The sequence below is a fragment of the Mixophyes fleayi genome, chromosome 2, assembly GCF_038048845.1.
Source record: "Mixophyes fleayi isolate aMixFle1 chromosome 2, aMixFle1.hap1, whole genome shotgun sequence".
Taxonomy (NCBI): Eukaryota; Metazoa; Chordata; class Amphibia; order Anura; family Limnodynastidae; genus Mixophyes; species Mixophyes fleayi.
In genome coordinates, this window is record NC_134403.1 from 364,260,558 (window position 1) to 364,283,010 (window position 22,453).

Here is a 22,453-nt window from a genome sequence, read left to right on the forward strand (position 1 = left end):
TTGTTTTTCGATTGCTTATAAAAGCAACTAGACAAAAGAAGGGACAAGCCGAGACAGGGCGGTGATACCGATGCCTAATTCTCGAGCAGGAGATATTAGTTCTTGCACTTCTCACTTAGGCGTCATCCCATGGAGCAGTCCGCAAGGTCACTTTTGGAAGGTTTTGCAGCCATTCTCAGACTCTGAAACAAGTCCAGTTAGGTCGTCTTTCTACAAAGTCTTCTGTTAAGACCAACGAGCAGAGCAAAGTTATTCTTACAATTCCAGTGCTCCACTAATAGAGCTGCGCTCCCAAATTGTGTAATAAAGAACTCCTGGATGTTCACTATAATGATCGATATTCTAGGACACAGACACACGGTATTTGTGAGTGATATTGGTGGCAATCGCACGTGCATTTTAGAGGAAGCACAAATAACACTGTGACTTCAGAATGAGGGCAGTGGCAAAACATTTAACTTTCCACAATAAGAATCCCCAATCTATTTTCAATCCAAAGACCATCAAAGTAATCGTCTGCAGCACGGGAAATGTAATATCCACAGACTTGAACCTCGTTAGTTTTCCGAAACTTTTACCTTTGTGTCTATGACAGGCTGCAGGTCTGTATTATGCCACTGATCTGTTGTGGATGTGCTCGGCCGAGGTGCGGGTGTTCCTCTGCCCGCCAGTTGTAGAGCCGGTGGTTTGCGATATCTCTCTTGTTTACCCTGTGCAGACCTTGCTTCTCCTCTCTGTGTACATAGAAACAGACATCGGTATTGACAGAGCGGCTCTATTAGCCGTCATGTGACCAGGTCCAGGCTGCCTGGTGTGTTATACAGTATTACGGCTGATCCTGACAGCACTCCACAAGGGGGCAGTGTTCTCCAACTCATGAGTGTATTTACAGAGCTATACAGGTATTGGGTACTATATGGAATGCTTGGGTTTTGGGGTTTTCTTAATAAGGCTTATTACTTTATTACGTTGCTCGGTCGGTCTAGGGAAGTGTCACTTCCAGACAGCTTGTTTCAGGTTTATATTTAAAAATCATACTTCTGATTTAATGTTACTCAAACTATTGCAGTTGCCAAGACTAGTCTAGATGATGGTACCAGTTATTCCATCAGGACAGTGACCCACAGTAAACACCTCGTTTCAGTGGCTTAAATGCAAAATAATATCCTGCAATGGCCCAGTCAATGTCCAGACAAACGTCCATCTCAATCGGTGAACAGCAATTTTCAAGCCATTTCACAAACGGCTCTCGCCCAACCTGAGCAATATGGAAAAATGCGTGAAAATTGCAGTATATTAATATGCAGAGTTGGTAAAGACTTCTAAATACTGTGTATTGCAAGTAAAGGTGGTTCTTCAAAGTGTTACAGAGACAAGGGTGGATACTTATGTAATCAATTGTGTGTGTGGGGGGGCGCGTCTGTTAGGTTACTAAGAAAAGGTTTGAGCTATTTTTTGACATTGCAGTATTTAGCCACCGTAAAGTCACTATAAATGCAGGTATTGTATGTTTAATCAAACGTAACACTAATTAATGTACGCACACCTCGTTAAGACTGTTGTCAATGCTTATTCTCCGGCTTATTTCCTTACAGCAGCCCAAAAGCGAAGCCAGAGGTTATGGTACACCCTCCTTCCGTCATGTCTCCTTCTGGCAACCCCCAGCTGGATGCGAAATTCTCCAGCCAGGGGAAACAGGGAGGATCCGCCAGCCAGTCGCAAGCGTCTCCTTGTGACCCAAAGAGCGGCAATCACACCCCCAAGCCGCTGCAAGGCCCTGGGGGCAGCATGGGACTGAAGAACGGGGCGGGGAATGGAGCCAAAGGGAAAGGCAAAAGGGAAAGAAGTATTTCTGCTGAATCGTTTGACCAGAGAGACCCAGGAACCCCGACTACAGACTCTGAAAATAAAGGTAAGCTGGTGGCCTGTTGTACCTGGTATTGTGATGTATAGCGGGACGGAACACGCGCGAGTCTGACGTCCTATCGTTGTATCCAACCACTGCGATCCGTGCTGGACACCGGCTGTCGGTGGCGGCCTTTGGTTGCGGCACAGTATCTGAGAAGATTCCATAGGGGTTGTTGTAACCGCAGTGTTAACCAATGTGGTAGAAGGTGACGTACTTATACAAGTGACCAGGCTTTGCCCCTGTGCAGGGAAACTGCTCGTCAGGTGAGGGTGTACGGAAACAATAAATTGTATCTAATATTCCTTTGTTGCTGAGCTTTGCAAGTCCCTCAGACCTCATGTACGGTGTATGTTTTGTATTATGTACTCGGGAGACAGAGCAGTTTTTGCTTTAAACTGTGGTAATTGTTTAAAAATAACTATATGGGAAGAATCCCGGGGAAGTTCAGAATATGTTTATACTGGTCATGACAGGTCAGAAACCCCTCCGGTGGTAACATGGTGAATAATCATGAAGGCACAAGCTGTGGTTTGGGGTCCCGTTATTGTCGGATGTGCAGGACTTTTCCCGGTGCAGTGAATGACACCACTGACTGAGGCTTGAGGTTGAGCAGCGTTTAAGCAGACAAATGTTTGATTTGAAGATCTACGTTTGTGCCGTGTAGATGAGACTCACTAGTGGAAGATGTGATGCATTGAAGTGGGTTATTCTGGATATATTAAACGCGTCTTCAGTTGTTTGGATTGGGATTCTTAAACTTGTGTAATCCTCAGTAGCTGAGATACAGATGTCTCCATCTCAGAATCAGGCCAAGTCCGCTCTTCCTCTGTCGTTTGCTTTGTGTGAGACCGTATTACAGTAAATGCATTGGTTTTATCCACGTCTGTCTTTTTGCAACTTCGCTAATGGACTTTGATAATGCCGGGCAATAGCATCAGTGTATTTTGTAACCATTATAAGTTGTTGTGTTGTGTCCTGGTGTGTTGGACGGCAGCGTTCAGTGGGGATGTGTGATGTGTCTGCACTGAGTAGAGGGAACTCCAGTGCTTATGTCATCCCTCAGACAGAGGGGGCCACAAGGGAGATCCAGATCAAGTTTCGCAAAGACATTCCCACTATTATGTCCATGGTAAGCTGCATATAACAGCAGCGACATAACTGCTATTACATCCTGATTACAATCCATCCAGTAGTCTTAACAGGACAAACACATGATTGTATCCTCCGACTCATCAAGTTCTCAATTAAAATATAAATGGGGGGAGGGGGGGGGGCGCGCTTGGATGGAAACCTGTTGATGATTCTATTACCTGTTTTGTATTGAAGTTGATAATGCGGACGACTGATAATTCCCTTTCCTTCCTGCGTTCAGACAGCAACACTACAGATCCAGGGATGCCCTTGGAATGCCACGCCCCTCATCCCATGCCCCCTTCCAACTCCTCCGTCCCCAGGTCTTCCACTCCTTCCCATGGGCCGACAATGCTGGACTCCGCACCTGGAAGGAAAACGCCCACCAAAGTGGTCTACGTCTTCTCTACTGAAATGGCCAATAAGTGAGTCTGGTGGGGTTTAATTAGTTTTTCCTCTCTCTTCTCACACGTTACTATTTTTATTTTATTTTTTAAAATGATCTTACAACTAAATGGTTATCTGGTCATGTGTGTGTATTCACCTAAGACAGGGTATGAGGATTAGGAAGCACTACTTGCCTGTTCAGTTTAGCAATGGGGCTAAAATATTGCATGGAGCGTTTCCAGCGAGATAGCTGGGTGCAGCGGCTGCTGGTAGCACTCTTGTTACCATCACTCATATATAAAAGGACTCTGGGTCCACCTATGGGCACTTCTCTGGGTCCACCTATGGGCACTTCTCTGGGTCCACCTATGGGCACTTCTCTGGGTCCACCTATGGGCACTTTTCTGGGTCCACCTATGGGCATTTTGCACACTTTCTTAAGGTCTATTAAACAAGCTTTGATGCTGTTCGTCCTAAAAAAAATAACTGTTGCAACTGGACCTGTGCACACCTAGTGATTGTTTGGTGTCTGTTTCATTGTCACCTACTACGTTGTAACGCTAAGTGGAGTTCCATAGAGCGCTCATTAAGGGCGCCATGTTTCTGGGAAGCTTTGGGGCTCATTAACACAAATGCTTGTAATTCCCTTCTGAAGCGAGGACACAGCTAGCATTGAATGTAAACGGAGTGTACAAGACCTTAGCAAAGGCCAGGGGCTGAATATTTTGCAGATAGAACTACACAATACATAATGTGTACAGGTCTGTCTTCTCCATCGTAACTCAGCCGTCTACACGGACGTGATGAAATTGTGGAATATCTGTTTATTAATGAAAACATGAAATGTCTGGAGCAGTAGGAATAGCCCCGACTAGAAAAGAAATTATATGTATGAACAAATGACGCCCAGTAATACCAGATATGTGGCTTAATCAGTCTTAAGATCCTATTAATGCTTTTGTTTATTTAACGATAATAAATCTAATATGTTTTACCCCATAGTAATATAGATATATAAATGAGTGTCCAGACCTCTACTACTTTCAACTGGAGTGCTTACATGTAGGCTGAAATGTTCAGCTCACAAGTAGATAGGTTAGAAACGTGAACCTTTCTGCTGCCCATCAGAAGACAGTAGAAAAGTTTTTATAGCAAGTTGCAAATTATAAAATGTGTGACTTTCCATGTTAAAAACTTTAACGGGAATATTCCCATCCTCCCAGCAACCTTTTGATGTCCAATCCTGAAGTATACCGGTATTGATGAATACATCCCTGAAATACTACAAGGAAAAAAAGAGATGAATATTCGATTTTTCTTGTAATATTTCAGTGTCTTAATATACTATTGAGGGAGCACCCAAAAGAATTAAGTCAAACTTGGTTCAATCAATCAAACGAGATAATTAATGTGCTTAGGCACACAGCTTGTATCGCAGAGGGATTATATTTTAGGTGTTTGTGACATTTAGTGCAGAGAGTTTTCTCTATGAATCATTGCAGGATTTGGTGCTATTACAGTTTTGACGTTGGGCGCCTGCACCTCTCTCTTTTTGACCTGTGACTCTTTACCCCCACAGAGCTGCGGAAGCCATTATGAAGGGACAGGCAGAATCGATTGTCCTCTTCCACATACAGAGCACCTCAAACAGCAAAGCTGAACGCACTTCAACTCCTACGGTGGGCTTTCCTTTCTGTGTGTTGTCCACTCTCTGCTCTCCATTCCCATTTTAGATGTATTTTTGCATGTATGTATCTCCTGATGGAACTTACCTTAGGTGTATTTCTGTGATTATGATGAGGGCAAAGGCAATTGTCTAGTAAGTGGAAATATTGTGACTGCTTGTCTGTGTTTTAGAATCAGCGCAGGTCTAACCACTTCTTCTCAAACCTGATCGGGGGGGGGGGGGGGGATTTAAAACGTGTGGACATTTAGAGTTGGGAGGGATGTGTCCTGGCTCAGCTCTAAGTTGCAGTGTTGACATAAAGATGTTTGGTATTTGTGTGCTACATGCAAAAAAAAATAATAATAATAATAAATGCATTTGCACACCTTGCATTGCAACATGGTTTGTCCAGTAGCATTTTTTTTTTGGCTCCTATCGGAGTCACTATACATCCAGCTTGTATGTAACCTTTGGTAAAGCTAGAAGTTTGATGCATAGAAGTGAGCATGTTCTTCCCACTGCGTATGTAACGTTGGTCAGTGTGAACTCACACTGATATCTTCTCATTATGATGCACAACCCTGCCTGGCAATCCTGTAATGTAATGGGCTGTAACGTGTGACTACATGACAACAAGGGCAGTCGTTACTGTCATGAACGCTTACGATGATTCTTTCCACCTTATGTAGGGAAATTGGTCTTGTTCTACCCGAGTGTAATGTAATTGGAAGGAAGCCTGTGTAACTCTCCAGCTCACAGCTCCTACCAAAAATAGTTGATTCTTTTTTTTTGTGCCATCTATGGGACTCTGCGGTATCCAGAGGGTCAGACGGGCACATTTTCTGCTGCATAAGAACTTTGTTTATTGCTACAAGGGTCGTGTAAAATGACTGCAATTTTTAAATGGTCAACTACTTTATTTACAGCTCCTGTTTTTCTATCTTTTTACAGAATACTCAAATATCTACAAACATTCGGAATGAGCCTAAAGCGAACCCACGAGCACCTACGCCCCAGGAGCAGAACCATTCACAAGCGGCCAAAGTGCAATCGAACACGGCTGGTCCAGCACTGCCTTCCAAGCCTGCAGCTTCTCATTGTTCACTCGGGCAAGACGGTGGGGTCGTGGAGGGCAAAATTGCAGTCAGCAGCCCTGCCAACTCTAGCGTGCTACAAACGGACGGGTGCAGGCAAAGCTCTACCCCCAACAATCAAGCTGCCAGCCCCATGTCTCAAGGGAACGTTGCTCCTCCTGTAGATCCTAAGGTAGAATTGACAAAAAGTGCTTTGCAGCAGTTATCAAGCGCAGATCAAGCGTCTTTAGGAGAGAATCCTGATGGACTTTCTCAAGAACAGTTGGAGCATCGAGAGAGGTCTTTACAAACCCTTAGAGACATTCAACGTATGCTTTTCCCTGATGAGAAAGAGTTTGCCATAAAAGACATTACAGGCCAAAGCGGGGGACCTCAACAAAACTCTGGAATGCTGGACAATCCTCAGAAAAAACTTGAAGGGCCAATACAGGCTATGATGGCTCAATCGCAGAACTTGGGCAAAGGCCCCGGGCCTCATCCGGATGGAGGTATGCCATTTGGGCCACAAGGACATAGGGACATGCCTTTTTCACCAGAGGATATGGTGCCTCCACCAATGAATCCTCAGCCTGGCCAAGATCACCTCGACCATATGTCCCCAGAGCAGGTGGCTTGGCTAAAACTGCAGCAGGAGTTCTACGAGGAGAAGCGGCGTAAACAGGAACAGGTTGTGGTGCAGCAGAGGTCTTTGCAGGACATGATGGTACACCAGCATGGACCCAGAGGAATGGTTAGAGGTCCTCCACCTCCTTATCAAATGAACCCTGGGGAAAGTTGGGGTCCGGGAGGCCCGGAGCCTTTTCCAGATGGAATAGGCATGCCGCATCCGATGCCACCAAAAGGTATGCCCCCTCATCCAAATGTGCCTGGAAGCCAAATGCAGCGTTTACCTGGATTTGTTGGCATGATGAACCCTGATATGGAAGGACCTAATATTCCCAATCCTGCATCCAGGCCTGGCGTTAATTGGCCAGACGAGGTGCCAAAAATTCCCGATGGACGGAATTTCCCCCCTGGACAGAGCATATTTAGCGGCCCAGGGCGAGGAGAGAGGTTCCCCAATCCTCAAGGTTTGCCAGATGAGATTTTTCATCAGCATGTTTCGGAAAAGCAGCTTGGCATGCCCCCTGGCATTGGCATGGAGGGTATTCGACCAGTTATGGAAATAAACAGAGGTATGCCGCCTCAAAGGAATATGGAGCCTGGGGGTGGCCTGTTCCCGCGTATGCCTGGAGATGCTGCACTGAGCCCCTCGAGGATGGAATTCTCCAAGGGGATGCCCCTTAACATCGGCCCCAATAGAGAGGTAGAGTTTGGCATGGGCCCAGGTAATATGAACATGAAGGTTGACATGAATCTGAATGTTAATATGAATTCTAACCAGCAGTTAATGACTCAAAAGATGAGAGAGATGAGAGATGTTATGGCTTCTGAAGAGATGCTTAAATTGAGGACGGGGAGCAACGAAATGCTTTCTAACCAGCAAAAAATGCATTCTGCACCGTTTGAGCACTCCCAGCAGGAGTACGGCATGGGCTCCCGGCCTTATCTCAATATGTCCCAGGCTACTGGAGGAGTACTGAGAAACCCCCGAGAACACATGGGGCCTGATCAAAGGACTAACAGCAGACTCAGCCACATGCCACCTCTACCTCTTAACCCAAACAATAACCCAGGCAACCTCAATGTTGCACCTCCCGGTCAACGCAGCCTGGGCCGCAAGCCTTTGGATAATGTTTCTGTTTCCGGCAATCAAGTGAACTCTCCTGGCGTGAACCCTTTAAAATCCCCGACTATGCGCCAGGTCCAATCTCCGATGCTGGGCTCCCCCTCTGGTAATCTTAAATCCCCTCAAACGCCGTCTCAGTTAGCCGGGATGTTGACAGGACCAACGGCCGCAGCTGCTGCTTCCATTAAGTCCCCGCCGGTCATGGGGTCTGCTGCTGCTTCCCCTGTCCACCTGAAGTCTCCGTCCTTACCTGTACCTTCCCCAGGTTGGACGTCTTCTCCTAAGCCTCCGATGCAAAGTCCGGGGATACCCCCAAACCAGCACAAGCCGCCACTTGGTATCTCTTCACCAGCCATGATGGGGAACATGGAATCTGGTGAGTTCCACCACGATGATGGTTTGTTGTTCACCTGTCTCAGGGCTACCGCAGTTGTGGTCTTGCCATGGTTATAGATTTACTGGGGGTGGGGGATGGGGGGAGTGTATGTTTTTGCCAGTCACAGTCATTAAGAAGAAGAAAAACATTGTTTAAAAACACAACACTATTGTGACACTGCTAAATTACACACCGCTTACTACACAAATGGTTTTGTAGCAATAGACTCATGAGCCTGTTACTTCCAATCTACGGTCCCCTTCCTCCTTTAGATATGTTCGTACAATGCTGCTTGTAGCAAAGGCCAATGCTGGTGTTATTGTGATGCATCTTAATGTGCTTTTGTGTACTGCGCTTTCACTTGGTACAATTTAAGCGTTTCCCATTACATTTTTTCAGTGACACAAATCTGTTGACTGTCCTGGATCTTGATGAGTTTTGTGGTCACAAACGGCTTTATAGAGAACTCTGATTTTACCCATTGGCATGTAAAATGTGATCGTGGGCGTTAGGTTACGTGTGCCAGTTTCTTAAACGTTTTGAAAGGGTGTTATGAGTTAACAGGCAAAAAAAAGTTTAAGCGTTCTAGTATTTTCATTGATCCCGGAATGTTAGGATTTCATTCCATTTAGCAGGTTGTTTTTTTTCTCTCCAATAATTGTCATTGATTTCTGCATTGCTGCTGGCTCCGGTTACCATGGTAACATTATAGAAAGCTCGAGAGAAACATCCATTTCTACATCCCGGACACTTCATATTTTAGCTGCTCGTAGGTCCTGAAGGATAAGCACAGCCGAGATAAAGGACAAATCGTAATGGAAAAGAGCAGGGCATCTCTTAAAGGACCTTGACACCTCCAATGTAATTTGCTTTAGATGAGAAATACTAATAGCGCCTAGGGATATGTATGTGAATCTGGGCACCCAAGGGCTGATCCACAGAGCAACAACTGACCACGTGCCCACAGGCAAACAGCAGTCATCGCCCGGCCAGATCTAACAACATGCCCAGTAATGATTATTGTTGAGCATTGCGGTTCTTTTGGGGCAATTTCCTGCTAATTTCATCATATGACTGTGACCTCGCAACATGCGTAGCCTGCATAATTTTTTTCTTAATATCCGTTGTGGTCACGGGGGGAGATGCACAAAACATTCCCCATAGCGCTCAATAGGTCTCTAATTTGAGATCGGCTTAAACCGTTATCAGCGCACCCTAACTCGGCACGGTGGTTGCCTGCGAGTCCTTAATCTTAGCTGCTTTTTGCAGGAAACAGCTGATAATAGAGAATAATAACTTGCACTTAGGTACATAGCGAATGCAAATGACTTTTACATATATTTATGAATGTTATTAGCAGCCCTTTCTTATAAGACAACTCGGTTTAGTGGTCCTTATTGAGTACATGGCTATTAGAGAATTACCAGAAAGTTGTTATTTATAACTTTTCATTGTAGGATATGTTCTAGACTGAAAAGTAGTCCCTCTTTGGGTCATACTAGCCTCCTGCTGTCCAGTGGCTATTGTACTAGTAGGAAGAGGTGCGAAGTTTTTGGCCAGTGTACTTGACACTGAATGTGAACAAAGTCGGCTGTATTTTGCTTCAGACAAGCAGATGTGTTAATGCAGCGTTAGTAAATGCTTTATTTCCACCATAGGTAGCACCAACATGAATAGGAATGAGCTGCAAAGGGGACATAAAAACTTTGTTTTTTATGGGTTGAGACATCTCTAAAGCCTTCATAGTGGTAATCTGCTAATTGTTTAAAGGTACAGGCTTTGCACCCAGCATGTGGATACTAAAACATACTGGATGTGTCCGGTTATTAGTATTGTAATGGGATTATTTTCTGCTCTCTTGGTGGCCTAATACTTGTATATGATTTTGTTGCACTTTATTAATGTGTCGTTCATTTCTGTGGTATTTATAATGGACTGATGCGTAATACATTGTGTGTTGCAGACGTCCTTTTGTTTCTTGTGACCTGTGATAGGCATTGGGTAACAATAGTGGCAGTGTCACTGGGGCTATATGAATAAAGTTCCCGTACATAAGTTGTGTTACGTTGTGTTGTACTCTTGTTAGTTTAGCTTCATGTCTTCTCCACTGTTCCAAATGGTTTCCCTGAATTATATGTAATGAGTGACATGATGGTAGTTTGAGTTCTGTCGTTCTCCTCCATTATCTACTGGTGAGGTTGGCGGACAGCTAGGACTATTGCAGAGAGCGGCAATATAGTTACAACAAACTACAAGAGGTAATCCCAGGGTTTATCATCCACATTACAGGCACCGCTGGATCATCTGACTCCTGTAATGCGCACATTGGCCTATGGATCTGCTAATTCCCTCGGCACCATGTTTTGCCTGTTCATTCTGTAGCATGTGCTAAATGCAAGCGTGCCAGGGATGCTTAGAATACACAGGCCTAGCCATGTGCCAAAGCGTGAACCTGTGCGTAGGGATCATTGACCCTTGGATCACCATGAATGTTACAAAATACAGACACTGCGCATCTTGACCGCACCGCTGTGAGCAAGTCCTTTGTGTTACACAGATGTTGGTTAAATGTAAAAGCATAATTATCTACAGGTATTAACAGGCATGGTATTCTTTATAACATTGTCTATATGGTCTATAAAGCACTGCTCCTTGCTCTCTTGTACTTGACTAAATTCTCTATGTGAGCTGTTGTGGGCTGTCTAGTTGGATGAAGGTCATGTGATCAAACAGAGCCAGTGTGCTGCAAGCTGGCAGACTTCCTACTGTATGATGTCACAATGTGTGTCAGGGGCGCAGTGAGCATGCTCCTGCCAGTACATATGGTGCTCCGTCAGCCTTCAATGAGTGCTCGGAGAGTGGCAGACAGGTCCACTTTAGGTGATATCTTTCCATAGCACCTAAAAAAACAAACACATTAGCTGACTTTTATCTTCTGTATTTCCACCATACATCAGAATCTATTCCCACTAATTCTCATGTACACGAGAGGCTGTGTGCACTCTGTGAATAGCTGCTGAGGTTTTCTTCTAATAACATTTTGCACGTAATTGTATTTTAAGGTCTATAGAAAATGGCTAATGATTACACCCTTCTAAAAGATAGATACACAGAAACCCGACTGATGATTTATTCTCTCATGAAGACCGTGCCCTTTAAACACCGGCTCTTTAATGCTACATTTTGGCCGTGCTTTACTGCAGGAACGTCTGCCTATAACACTTCTGTGCCCCTAGATGATGGTTATATCATACCTAGATTCATCCAAACCTCTGACCTATATGAGCTGCTCACTAAGACGAGAGGTGTGTGATGTCCTGTCATGTGACCTCAACGCACAGCCAATGAGAACCAGACATCTTATAAGAACACTATAATTTGTTTTTTGGTCTTTAATGCACAAGCACTCCAAATTGCGTTTGTTCCCCATGCAGTCAATGCAGCACAACATTTTTTTGCCGTCAACAGATGACCCATGTTTGAGACCTTAAAGCAATAAGCTGGGAAGTTCGTTCAGTCACATCAGCAGAAACGGCTCCCAAAACTTAGATGTCAGCAGTAACTCTTTACAGTAGCCCTAAAAAAATCTACACACCCTTATTGAAATTGAAGGAGTTTGTGGTGTAAAGCCTGAAATCAAGATATCTGACCTTTTCCAAATTTAATGTGACCTTGCAACCAACCCAAAGCAATAATTTATTTTTTTTTGTTTTTTTTTTTGTTTAAGGAAAAAGTGAGAATAAACCCCCAGTACCCTGGTTGCATAAATATGCACACCCCATAGATTTATAGATTGGGAGAGCACCTTTTGCTATTATAGCAGTAAGCCTTTTTGAATGTAACTATTAACTTCGCCCACTTGGACTTTGCTTTTCTGTCCCACTCTTCCTTACAAAGAAGTTCAATGCTCCATCAAATTATGAGGGGCAAGGGGGGTCTCCTGTGCACAGCCCTCCATAGTTTATTCCACATGCTTTCAATGGAATTGAAGACTGGGCCATTCCAAGACTTTAATCTTCTTTTTCCCGGTTGACCTTGATGTGTGCTTTGGATCGTTTTCCTGTTGGAAGGTGAAATTCTTCATCTTCAGCTTTCTGACATCAGGTTTTGTGCCAGACATTCTTGGTATTTGGATCTTTTCATTATACCCTCTATCCTGGCTAGATAGAGACAACCCCCCCCCACCCCTGTTCCAGAAGAAGAGCCCCAAAACGTAATGCTGCCACCCCTGTGTTTTACAGTAGTAGGTATTGTGTTCTATGGGTGATGAGTCTTGTTGTCGTTGTGTCAAATATATCTTTTAGAATTAAGGCTAAATAGTTCCATGAACCCATCAGACCATAAAACCTATTTGCACATTCGCAGCCAAAATTTCCTGCGTTTCTTTAATGTTGCTGAAGGCCTCTTGGTAGCTTCCTTGAGATGTCTTTTTGTCCTGTCATCAGTTTTGCAGAGGTGTTTTGCCACATTTTCTCCACCTATTGATGATCGTCTTAACAGTGTTTCAAGGTACATGTAATGCCTTCGAAATTCTTTTCTACCCCCTCTCCTGGGGTATGTTTTGAAAGCTCCTTGCAGACTATGGCTATCCCAGTAGTAGGCCACCGAGAATATTCCAATAAACTCCAAGGGGAACAGCTGACGTTAATCACAGTTGCCTTCATTGTTGTCTGGTCTATGAAAATTACCATGGACGTGATTGGTTAACTCTGAACACAGCTACAGGCCTGTTATGAAAGGGCGTGCATACTTATGCAACTAGGGTATTGTAGGGTTTTTTTAGTTTTACTTCTTTATCCTAAGAATTGACTTTTGTTTTTCACTTGATTTTTGTTGGTTGCAAGGTCGCTTTAAAGGTGGACAAAGGCTGTCTTGATTTCGATTCTATAATGGTGTGTAGACTTTTTCTATCCACTGTACGTATTTAATCTGGCTTTGGCGCCATAGTCTTCTGTACCACCCCACGTCCCCCTGTTCATCCCAAGTTGTGATAACACACCAGATGGACTGCATGTGCTGTGCGTTGGGTGTGAACGGGGAAGTTACATTACCCGCTTTTTCCTCGGTCTGTAATTGAGTGCAGCTACAGTGTTCTTCCAGATCGGCTAATCTGCCGATATAACCACCACCTGTGTATGACTTCCGAATACAGAACCCAACAAAACAAATTCTTATTGTCCTTCTTTCATCTGTACTCTGCTTTAGCAGACACTGAAATAAGAGTGAGTCTGTTACCTATGTATAGCACAGTAACCTGTCCGTCTGATATGTATGCATATTCACCTGGTACAGGTAAGGTGTGTTAGTGCTGACACATGCCATCATTATTAGTTCAGTGCAGATCGGCTGCCACCACGGTGTAGGCAATGGAGGCGTTCTAAAACCCTAAGAACAGGAGGCCTCCAATCCTTGACAGTTTTGTATATTAACAAACTGTTACTTATGTGATTTGGACATTTCGGACTCTGTTCACAAAAATGGCGTTACATTTGTCTGTTACTTGTTGGCTTAAAATTTTACAGTTGTTGTAGATTGCACCAAATACACCATAGATTGTACTATTTGACACCATATCTAGACATTTTAGCAGTTAGATCAGTCACATAACGTCAGATGTTCGTGGATAGGGAATTAAGGTGTGTTTTGTTTTATTAAGTCACATTATGAAGACCATTTTTATTAATAACACTTATAAATGTTACGAAAATTGGACAGAGAAGCTCTGAAGGAAGTAGGCAAATACTGTCTTCTGCCGCCAAGGCCGTTAATATCGTAGTCGGTGATCTGTCGGAGAATTATGATTCTTTTTAATCTGTTATCTCTATTCTCTCACAGGAGGCCCCCCTCCATTAGTCAGCCAGTCTGCTTCTATAAATCACCCTGGAAGTCTTCCCTCCAGCACTAGCTACACGATGGCGCCTGAGCCCACCCTTTCCCAGAACCCTCTCTCCATTATGATGTCTAGGATGTCCAAGTTTGCTATGCCCAGCTCTACGCCTCTGTACCACGATGCCATCAAGACAGTGGCTAGTTCAGATGACGATTCCCCTCCTGCCCGCTCGCCCAATCTCCCATCTATGAATCCTATGCCAGGTATCTCACTTTGGTCGTTTCTATCAGTAGTCCGTACCTAACCTATCCTATCCTATCCCACCTCCTTCAAGGGAAAGAGTTGAAAAATGTGTATATTTATGATGGTCTTAATTTTGCGGATACACAAACTAATGACTGTAACTGTGTACTCTGTATTGCTAAAAGTCACAATAGGCAAGGTGATTACAAGAGTACACAAACCCTCTTCTCAAGTACCAGTTAGATAAACCTGGATCGGGTAGTATGGCAGTCGGAAGGCCGGTGACACGCTGTGATCCTGTTTGAATCTGTGGCCAATTTGGACAGGTCTATACAGGCCAAATTGGTAATTCAATAGGAACACAAACTATTCGATCACCAGGTGCACAGTGCTTCCTGTTTGTCGATGACCACACCCGTCAACCCATCGTGGTCATCGACCAACAGGATTTTCCTTCCGGCATGGTCATGTCTTTCATCATGGTTTAAAACAACCAAAAGAGAAAATAACTTGCCACAAGTTTATCAATGTTTTTAGTTTTGACCTTTTTTTTTTTTTATTTTCTATTTTAATCTTATTTGCCTTTTCATTGAATATATCTTTTAATGGGGTTTTCCAACTTGAGATAACTTTAATTTATTGACTTGTACTATTAAGGTGCATTTTGTTTCATTTGCCGTGGGATAGTAGTAATTGTGGAGTCTCGTATAAAGTTTTGAATGGAAATAGAGTGCTTAGTAAGGGTTGCAAAACGGCATGCGCAGGTCAATACATTCAAATAAACTGAAGGTGGATAACCCCTTAAAGTCATAATATTGAAATCAGAGTAAAAAAAATAATATATATGTAGATATAATTAGTGTACTATTCTTCATAGTGGATGCAGACTTGGTTTGGCCCATACTATAGCTGTTTTTAGTAGCTTTCTTCCTGGTTAGGGGTTTGGTGTTTCTTGTGTGCTCTTCACAGTTCTCTGTTTTTAAGCCTTTATAATTGTTGTCTTGGGGTTTTCATAATGTCCCTATTTTTCTTTTAGGTATGGTCATGAATCCCCAGAATCCTTCAAAGATGTCGGGTCCCCACGGCGGTGTTTCCATGCCAACGCTAAGCCCAATGGGTATGACACAACCCCTTTCCCATGGTGGACAGATGCCCTCTCCAAATGCCATGCCACCCAATGTACAACCACACGGAGGCCCTATGGGAGGAGGGATGATGCCACATAATGCTATGATGGCGCATGGATCCCAGGATAATCCTATGGTGCCTCAGGGACGCATGGCTTTTGCCCAAGGGTTTCCTCCAGTCCAGTCACCTCCGCAAGTTCCCTTTCCACACAATGGCCCTAACGGAGGGCAGGGAAACTTTCCGCCCGGAATGGGGTTTCCGGGAGATGGACATTTAAGTCGTCCTGGCAACCTGCCCCCAAATGCAGACCCAGCACTTTGTAAGTCAGGATGTCCAACGGGGCCGGATTCTTTTATTGTTATGGGAAATAATATGCCTTCAGTTTTTACTGACCCGGACCTACAGGAAGTCATTAGACCAGGGGCATCTGGAATCCCTGAGTTTGACCTGTCGAGGATTATTCCTTCCGAAAAACCCAGTCAAACACTGCAGTATTTCCCTCGTGGGGAAGTTCCCGGCAGAAAGCCGCAGCAAGGACCTGGTTTTTCACACTTGCCTGGCATGATGGGGGAGCCAAACCCAAGAATGGGTCTTCCTATGGGTGGCATGGGAGGACCTGGCCCAGTAGATATGCCTGGCCACAATTCTATGAGGCCTCCAGGTTTTATGCAGCAAGGCATGATTGGACCTCATCATCGCATGATGTCACCAGCACAATCAGGAATGCCTGGCCAACTAACTATGATGGGAAATCCAGGAGGGGTGGGTATGATGGGGAAGGAAAGAATGGCTGGAGTACTTTATAGTCACCCAGGTCCTGTCGGATCTCCTAACATGTTGATGTCAATGCAGGGGATGATGGGACCTCAACAAAACCTCATGATCCCCCCACAGATGCGACCCCGAGGAATGCCTACTGATGTTGGGATGGGTGGATTCAGCCAAGGACCTGGTAACCCGGGGAACATGATGTTTTAAGCTGCTACAAATGAACACATTAGAACTTGTAGAAGTGAGATTATCTCCTGAGAAGTCAGAACATACGAGGAGTCCCATTTGGCCATGCAATAGGTGAAAAAGGACCCAAATGTCAATTTGGAGGAAACTCAAGAATGTAAGAAACTATCTGAGCATTGCTTTCATTTATTAAAGGTGTTTTTTTTTTTTTTTGGTTTTCTTTTTTCTATTTTTTGTTTGTTTTTTTTGTTTTTTTTAGAGTTATTTTTAAAAAAAATATTTTTGTGGACTTGGGTATCCCATGATGGCACCTGCTTTTGAAGAGGGAGGGCGGGATAAAAAAAACTAAAAAAAAATAATAATTCTGTAGCTGTTTTTTGAGAATCGCCATTTGTCATGAGTTGAACCATCCTGTATGTTTACGTCGTTTGGATTGGCTTCTTAAAGACACCTGGTTTATACTTTTTTTTTTTTTTTTTTTTTTTGTGTACTGTAAAATATTGTAAAAGGGATTTTAACAGAGGCTTCAGTCTTTGTGTGTGAGAGGAAAATTGATTCAGTGCTGTTTACTCGTGGTGCAGAAACCACGTTCAAAATCTTTAATTTTTTTTTTTTGTTTTTGTTTCCTCCTTTTAACTCCAGTGTATAGTAAACCAAACTAAGACCTCATACAGAAAGAGTATTATTAAATAAAAAAAAAAAGCACAAAAATGAACTATTAAGTCCAGTTAGGTGATCTCCTTTCTTTAAAAAAAAATGTTTAAAAAAAGTCATAAAAAAATAAACAAAAACAACAAAATTTCAGTCTATGGAGAGCAAATACAACGTTTGTTTTTTTTTTTTTTTTTATTTTGTCCGATTTTGTTTTTTGCTACCTCCAAATCTCATTCTGTGTTGCTTAATGTCCCTTTTATCGTTCTGCGCAATGTGTCTTTCCATTTGGAGGGAGGCTATAAACTAGAAACGACTGACGTTGTATTTTGGTAGTACTTTCTCATGCTTTATCTCAAGAAGCCAGACTTTATGCTGTTACATACATGTACAGTGAGAGCATATGCAGTAATCTCCGGTCATCCTGTCTCCGAGCAATCCCCAGTAATTCATATTTTGTGCCGGTTATTTTTATTTCCCCTCCCCACTCTTCCTCTTGTCCCTCTTTCCCCAGCGTTAAAACATTCTGTGTAATCTCCATTAAATTTGGTACAAAACCACTTGCCAGGGCTGTGGTGTCTGAAAAAATAAAATATATTTCTTACAAACTGAGCAGAGTCTTTGTTTCTGGAATATATAATATATAATCATTTACACTACTGTGATATCTGTCGTTCATTCAGATGAACTACTACATGACCAAGCCCTCTGTCCACAGGATAAACCATGACCACGGACAGGGATTTCTACCCTTCCACGTGTGTGGGCTGATGTCTGCAAAATCCATAATTGAGGAGTTACCATGAGTATTGGGAGTCCTGAGTGGGATAGCTGAGAAACTTGTATAATAAAGGCAGACAACCCTTTATAACCCATGATAGTGAAATGCAGTCTTTGCATACTCTATAATTCCCTCAATGGCAGTAAAATCCATTTTAGATCTGGTCTATATTTTCTTACAACTGACTGTGGAACTTGACTGTGTTTTTTGACCAATAAATACCCATGACCTCAGGAGGACCTTTAAATATTTTTGCTGTGCTGTAAAAATCGCTCTACTGGTGCTTACAAGATGACAGTCTGGTGAGAAGAATTGTTCTACGTTTCAAATTAGTCGCATGGGGGGGGTCTAAATCTCTGGCTACAGGTTGATCGCTCACTCTGTCACGTGGATTGTTATTGGACCGTGTCATGCTGGCTACTGAATGCTGTCATCTCTTTCACTCCTATTTAACTACATTAGAGCAGTTTTTATTTTGTAGGTATCCCACCACCCTTCCCTCTCTGGATAATCATGGTTTCAAAAATCCTCTGTGACATCACATATTGCTTGACCAATCATGGTTTATAATCTACTCTACTTAAGTGCAGATTCATTCTAGACACAGATATCACCCGAGTGAAACACAACTTAACTGGTTTGGTGATCTACAGAGATAAATATCTTTCTGGAATAAATGTTTAGTATACTTTTATGCCTAGTTGTCGGTGTAGTATTCTCAATGTGTTTGTTCAGATGACACATGCACTTTAATTGTACAGATTACCTTTACTCTCCTGTCTCAAACGCAGCAATACAAGTTGTAGGATTGGGTTCCACAATTTTTTTGTTTTGGTCCAGTGTGCCAATTAAATAATCCTGAGTTCATGCACAGCTGGACGGATATAGGATACACTCTCTTGAATGCTGGTCCAGAATGTCTGCCTCCCGTCTTGGTGACTGGCCCACATTAATTATCCTAATGATGGAAAACCAGGACACATGGAAAGTGTAACTCATCTGCAGGCTTTCTGAAAAAGAATTCTAGTTACATAAATGGCTCCTATGAGTTGTGCTGCATTTGGGTACACCCTGCGCTAGGTGGGGAGATGGTAATCTCTGCAAATGGTATTAATAGTGCAGATATGTTGGCACCTCTCCATGGAACTGCTGTATAGACTGTTCCTTGTTCTATTTTGTGTAGTGTTAATCACCAATTGTAATTCATGTAATGTAATGAGCTTTTAACTCCAATAATGACATACAGTTGATGATTGTGCACAAATAGACTGGTGATTGATGAAAGCTGATCCAACCACTTAGCATGTTGGTCTGCAACTAGATAAGTCAGCTGTTGGGTGTGCATTGCCTCCCCGCTAACCAAAAGCTTAGTCCAGTGTAGGCTAACCTGTGACACTCCAGGTCTTGTGAAACTACAAGTCCCAGCATGCTTTGTCGATATATAGCCGCTTATTGCTGGAAGGGTATGCTGGGACTTGTAGTTTCACAACACCTGGAGTGTCACAGGTTAGCCAACACTGGCTAAGTCACTCTTGGAATCTCCCCTTTGCAAGAATATAGTTTAATGCGGTGGTTTCCAAACTGTGTGCCGCTGTGATTTCACAGGGGTGGCACAGCCATGGCCGATGGTAAGCAAAGCAGGGGACTACATGGTAACTATTTTGGCTTAAGGGTGCCTTGAAAAAAATTAAGGTGACACTAAGGGTGCCTCGAACTGAAAAAGTTTGGGATCCACTGGTTTAATTAAGCAGTATATAAGGTACCGCCAGGTGCCATGTTATTTTGTACAATGTGATCATATCACCCAGACAGGAGGATTTAACACCTCTCACTGGTTCATTGTATTTCAATCATTGAAATGTTTGCTGCTCTATAGGGCTATTATGAACTCTTGTGTCCGTTATAAGGATATTAGAAGTGACCAATCCGATCCATAACCTTATATAAAGGTAAAGAATTGTAACAGCATTTATTAAGAATTTGTTCTATATGGAATACTGCGTTACTTTCTTGTATTCTCATGTTTCCAGGTGTGCCTAAATATTGTCGTCTCATTCAGCGGACAGGAATAACCTGGGTGCTTGTGCCAAGACCCCTAATATAGTACATAATTAATGTATATTGAAATGAGACAATATTTGAAAGTTAGAAATGCTGCAGTTTAATGATTTAATAGGTAAATGTGTTTCTCTCCTTCCATGGGTGTTTGTTTAGCTTTTTCTCCTCTCCTACAGGTAAATTGTAATACAAAATGTCACAAATCTGGAGTTGTGTGCAGTTATTAACACAATCTATAGTCCAATATACTGAGCAGTCATGTTATATAGTGTGTGGAACTTTGTAATGTCTGCAAGGCAATCGCTATCTAATCCCTGCTGCTTCAACCTGGGTTTTATATAGGATTTAGTTGCTGAGCACATTTTATAATGGTCATGTGTTTCTTTCTGCATCACCACTAAGCAGTGGTACTGTGCCATGCCTACAGAGCAAGCATACCCAGCAGCCAGAACAAGAGCAGTGATACTGTGCAGTTGTTTGCATACACCACGGGAACAAATATGGTACATTACATGCTACATATTCTGCAAAAGAAATTGTGCTCTCCGGTTGTCCATATAAACAATATAAGAACGGATACTGAGAACTGCACCAGAACAGGAGGGAGAACTGTATAACTGCTCAGATACACAAAGTAACACACCTGCTCTATAGGAGTCCGAATTTATAAAGTGTGAACATTCTCTGGGGCACGTCAATAAACAAGAGAAGAGAGGTCTCTGCTACCATAGATTGTAAGCACAATGGTACAATGTTCCCTGGGATCATGGAGAGGTCTCCAGAGAGCGGAGGGTGTTTGGTTATAAGAGGAAGGGGGAGAGAGCAGCCAAAAAACACAAAATCAAAATTTACATTATTTAATGTTTCAGGCATTAATGTGTTTATGGAGTAAACTAAATATGATTTCTTTCCGAGCCCTCTTCTACACCTTCCCCGGAATAAAAAGTAAATAATAAAAAATGAATTTAGTATACTTTTATTGTGTACATTACTTCTATTAATACAATTGTTTTCTTCAAATACTGCACTGTATATGGTGTCTTATCGTCGCCAAAAACCAGGATGGAAGTTGAATGGACTCACACCGCTCAGTGACTGAAGATTTCTGAAAGTTGGACTACAAGGAAGGACTCTTGATTAGTAGCAGTCTGGGTTTTCACATGTACATGGGCGTATTGAAGTGCCAATTTATATACTTTTTTATTTACGGGATAACTCCTATGAGGTTGCAGAATCTAGGACACACTGATGATGGGCTACTAGTCTGTGGTCTTTCCCACCACACAGCTGCTTCCCTGGAGTTTGAGGGGTCTAGAAGACACCCAGGATGAAAAGGCAGAGCTTACAGTAACCAGGTTATTTGGAGCACAAAGCTTTGTAAACATTTATTATATCACCACTTTAATAACTGCTGATTTTTATCCAAATAAATGTAATACCCAATTTAGGAACACTGATGGAAGGTGTGTGGCCTTTAGTTAATGGAAAGCAGTGCAAAACTAAGTATTGAGCCATGGTTGGAATAAAATAAAAAGTTACTACTTAATCATTGGATCACAAAAAATGCACAAGGATTGCTTTAAAATGACTTGTTCAATGCTCTTGTGTACAGCATTGATAAATGCGGTTATGTCTCTGAATGTATAACTGAGAGCTGGAAGCCAATTGCCCGGTTTTCTGGATTGTGGAAGGTGCTTTCCCTAGTTCATCTATCTAACTAATAAGTCTTACCGTCACACCATGCGAAATGTACTTGAAGTGTCTGGTGAGTGGTTTCAGTGTCTTTCTTCAGTCGTCTAATTCCGATGGTGCTGGCACGCCCTTGTGTTCCTGTATGGTGTTGAGATTGGGCCAAAAAGGCAATTGGCTTCCTCTAACGTGTTTCATCCGCAGGGACTTTTTAATCAGGCTTCTTAATCAGGAAAGCCTATTTAAGGCTTGCTTATGATCCTACAGGTTTTCAAAATTATTTAAAATCCAATTGATTAAAAAAAATTCCTGCCAATATATAAAATGTGGTGATTGTGGCTGGATCACGTATAAATAATTTATTGCATGAATTTATTTAAAGCAATTAGCGCAGGGCGCTTATTTTTATATAAATGTAGATTTACTGGTTTTGTTGTATCGTGTGGCACTTTGTATAGGAAATGCATTATTTTCTGAGGCATGTGTTGGGAGGGAGTCTGTTTTTCTGTTAGCAGGAAAGACTTACTTAGCATTTCCTGCTAAGTGACAAATTGGCCTGAAGACCCGGCAGGGAATCGTTACCTGGGTGCAGGTCTTGTTAGACAGACAGAAACCTAGCAATGTAAACAGTCCATGATGTAGGATATCACGGATACGTGTAAATTTTGTTGATTATAAATTGCTTTTAAATCCATGTTTGGGGAAACATATTGCATCCTGATACTAAAAATAACTCCCAACTTCTTGGGGCCAGCAAAGAGTTCAGGGACCTGACTTAACCCCTGCAAGGCTGTGTCCAAAACTGTATAAAACAGTACTAGTTT

The 22,453-nt window shown here is 42.7% G+C and overlaps 1 protein-coding gene across 5 annotated transcripts in view; it reads left to right on the forward strand.

Annotated features, from left to right (window-relative positions):
* Nucleotides 1-17,709, forward strand: part of BCL9 (BCL9 transcription coactivator) — a 184,403-nt gene extending 166,694 nt beyond the window's left edge. For 4 of the 5 annotated variants that reach the window (XM_075197318.1, XM_075197319.1, XM_075197317.1 and 1 more), the window contains 6 exons: nt 1,596-1,912; nt 3,282-3,465; nt 5,007-5,106; nt 6,045-8,292; nt 14,128-14,385; nt 15,402-17,709. In XM_075197318.1, coding sequence (XP_075053419.1) covers nt 1,596-1,912; nt 3,282-3,465; nt 5,007-5,106; nt 6,045-8,292; nt 14,128-14,385; nt 15,402-16,471 — 4,177 coding nt within the window. In that variant the 3' untranslated portion in view covers nt 16,472-17,709. The remainder of the gene's footprint in view (nt 1-1,595; nt 1,913-3,281; nt 3,466-5,006; nt 5,107-6,044; nt 8,293-14,127; nt 14,386-15,401) is intronic. The other variant, XM_075197321.1, reaches the window with a different exon arrangement.
* The last annotated feature ends 4,744 nt before the right edge of the window (nt 17,710-22,453 follow it).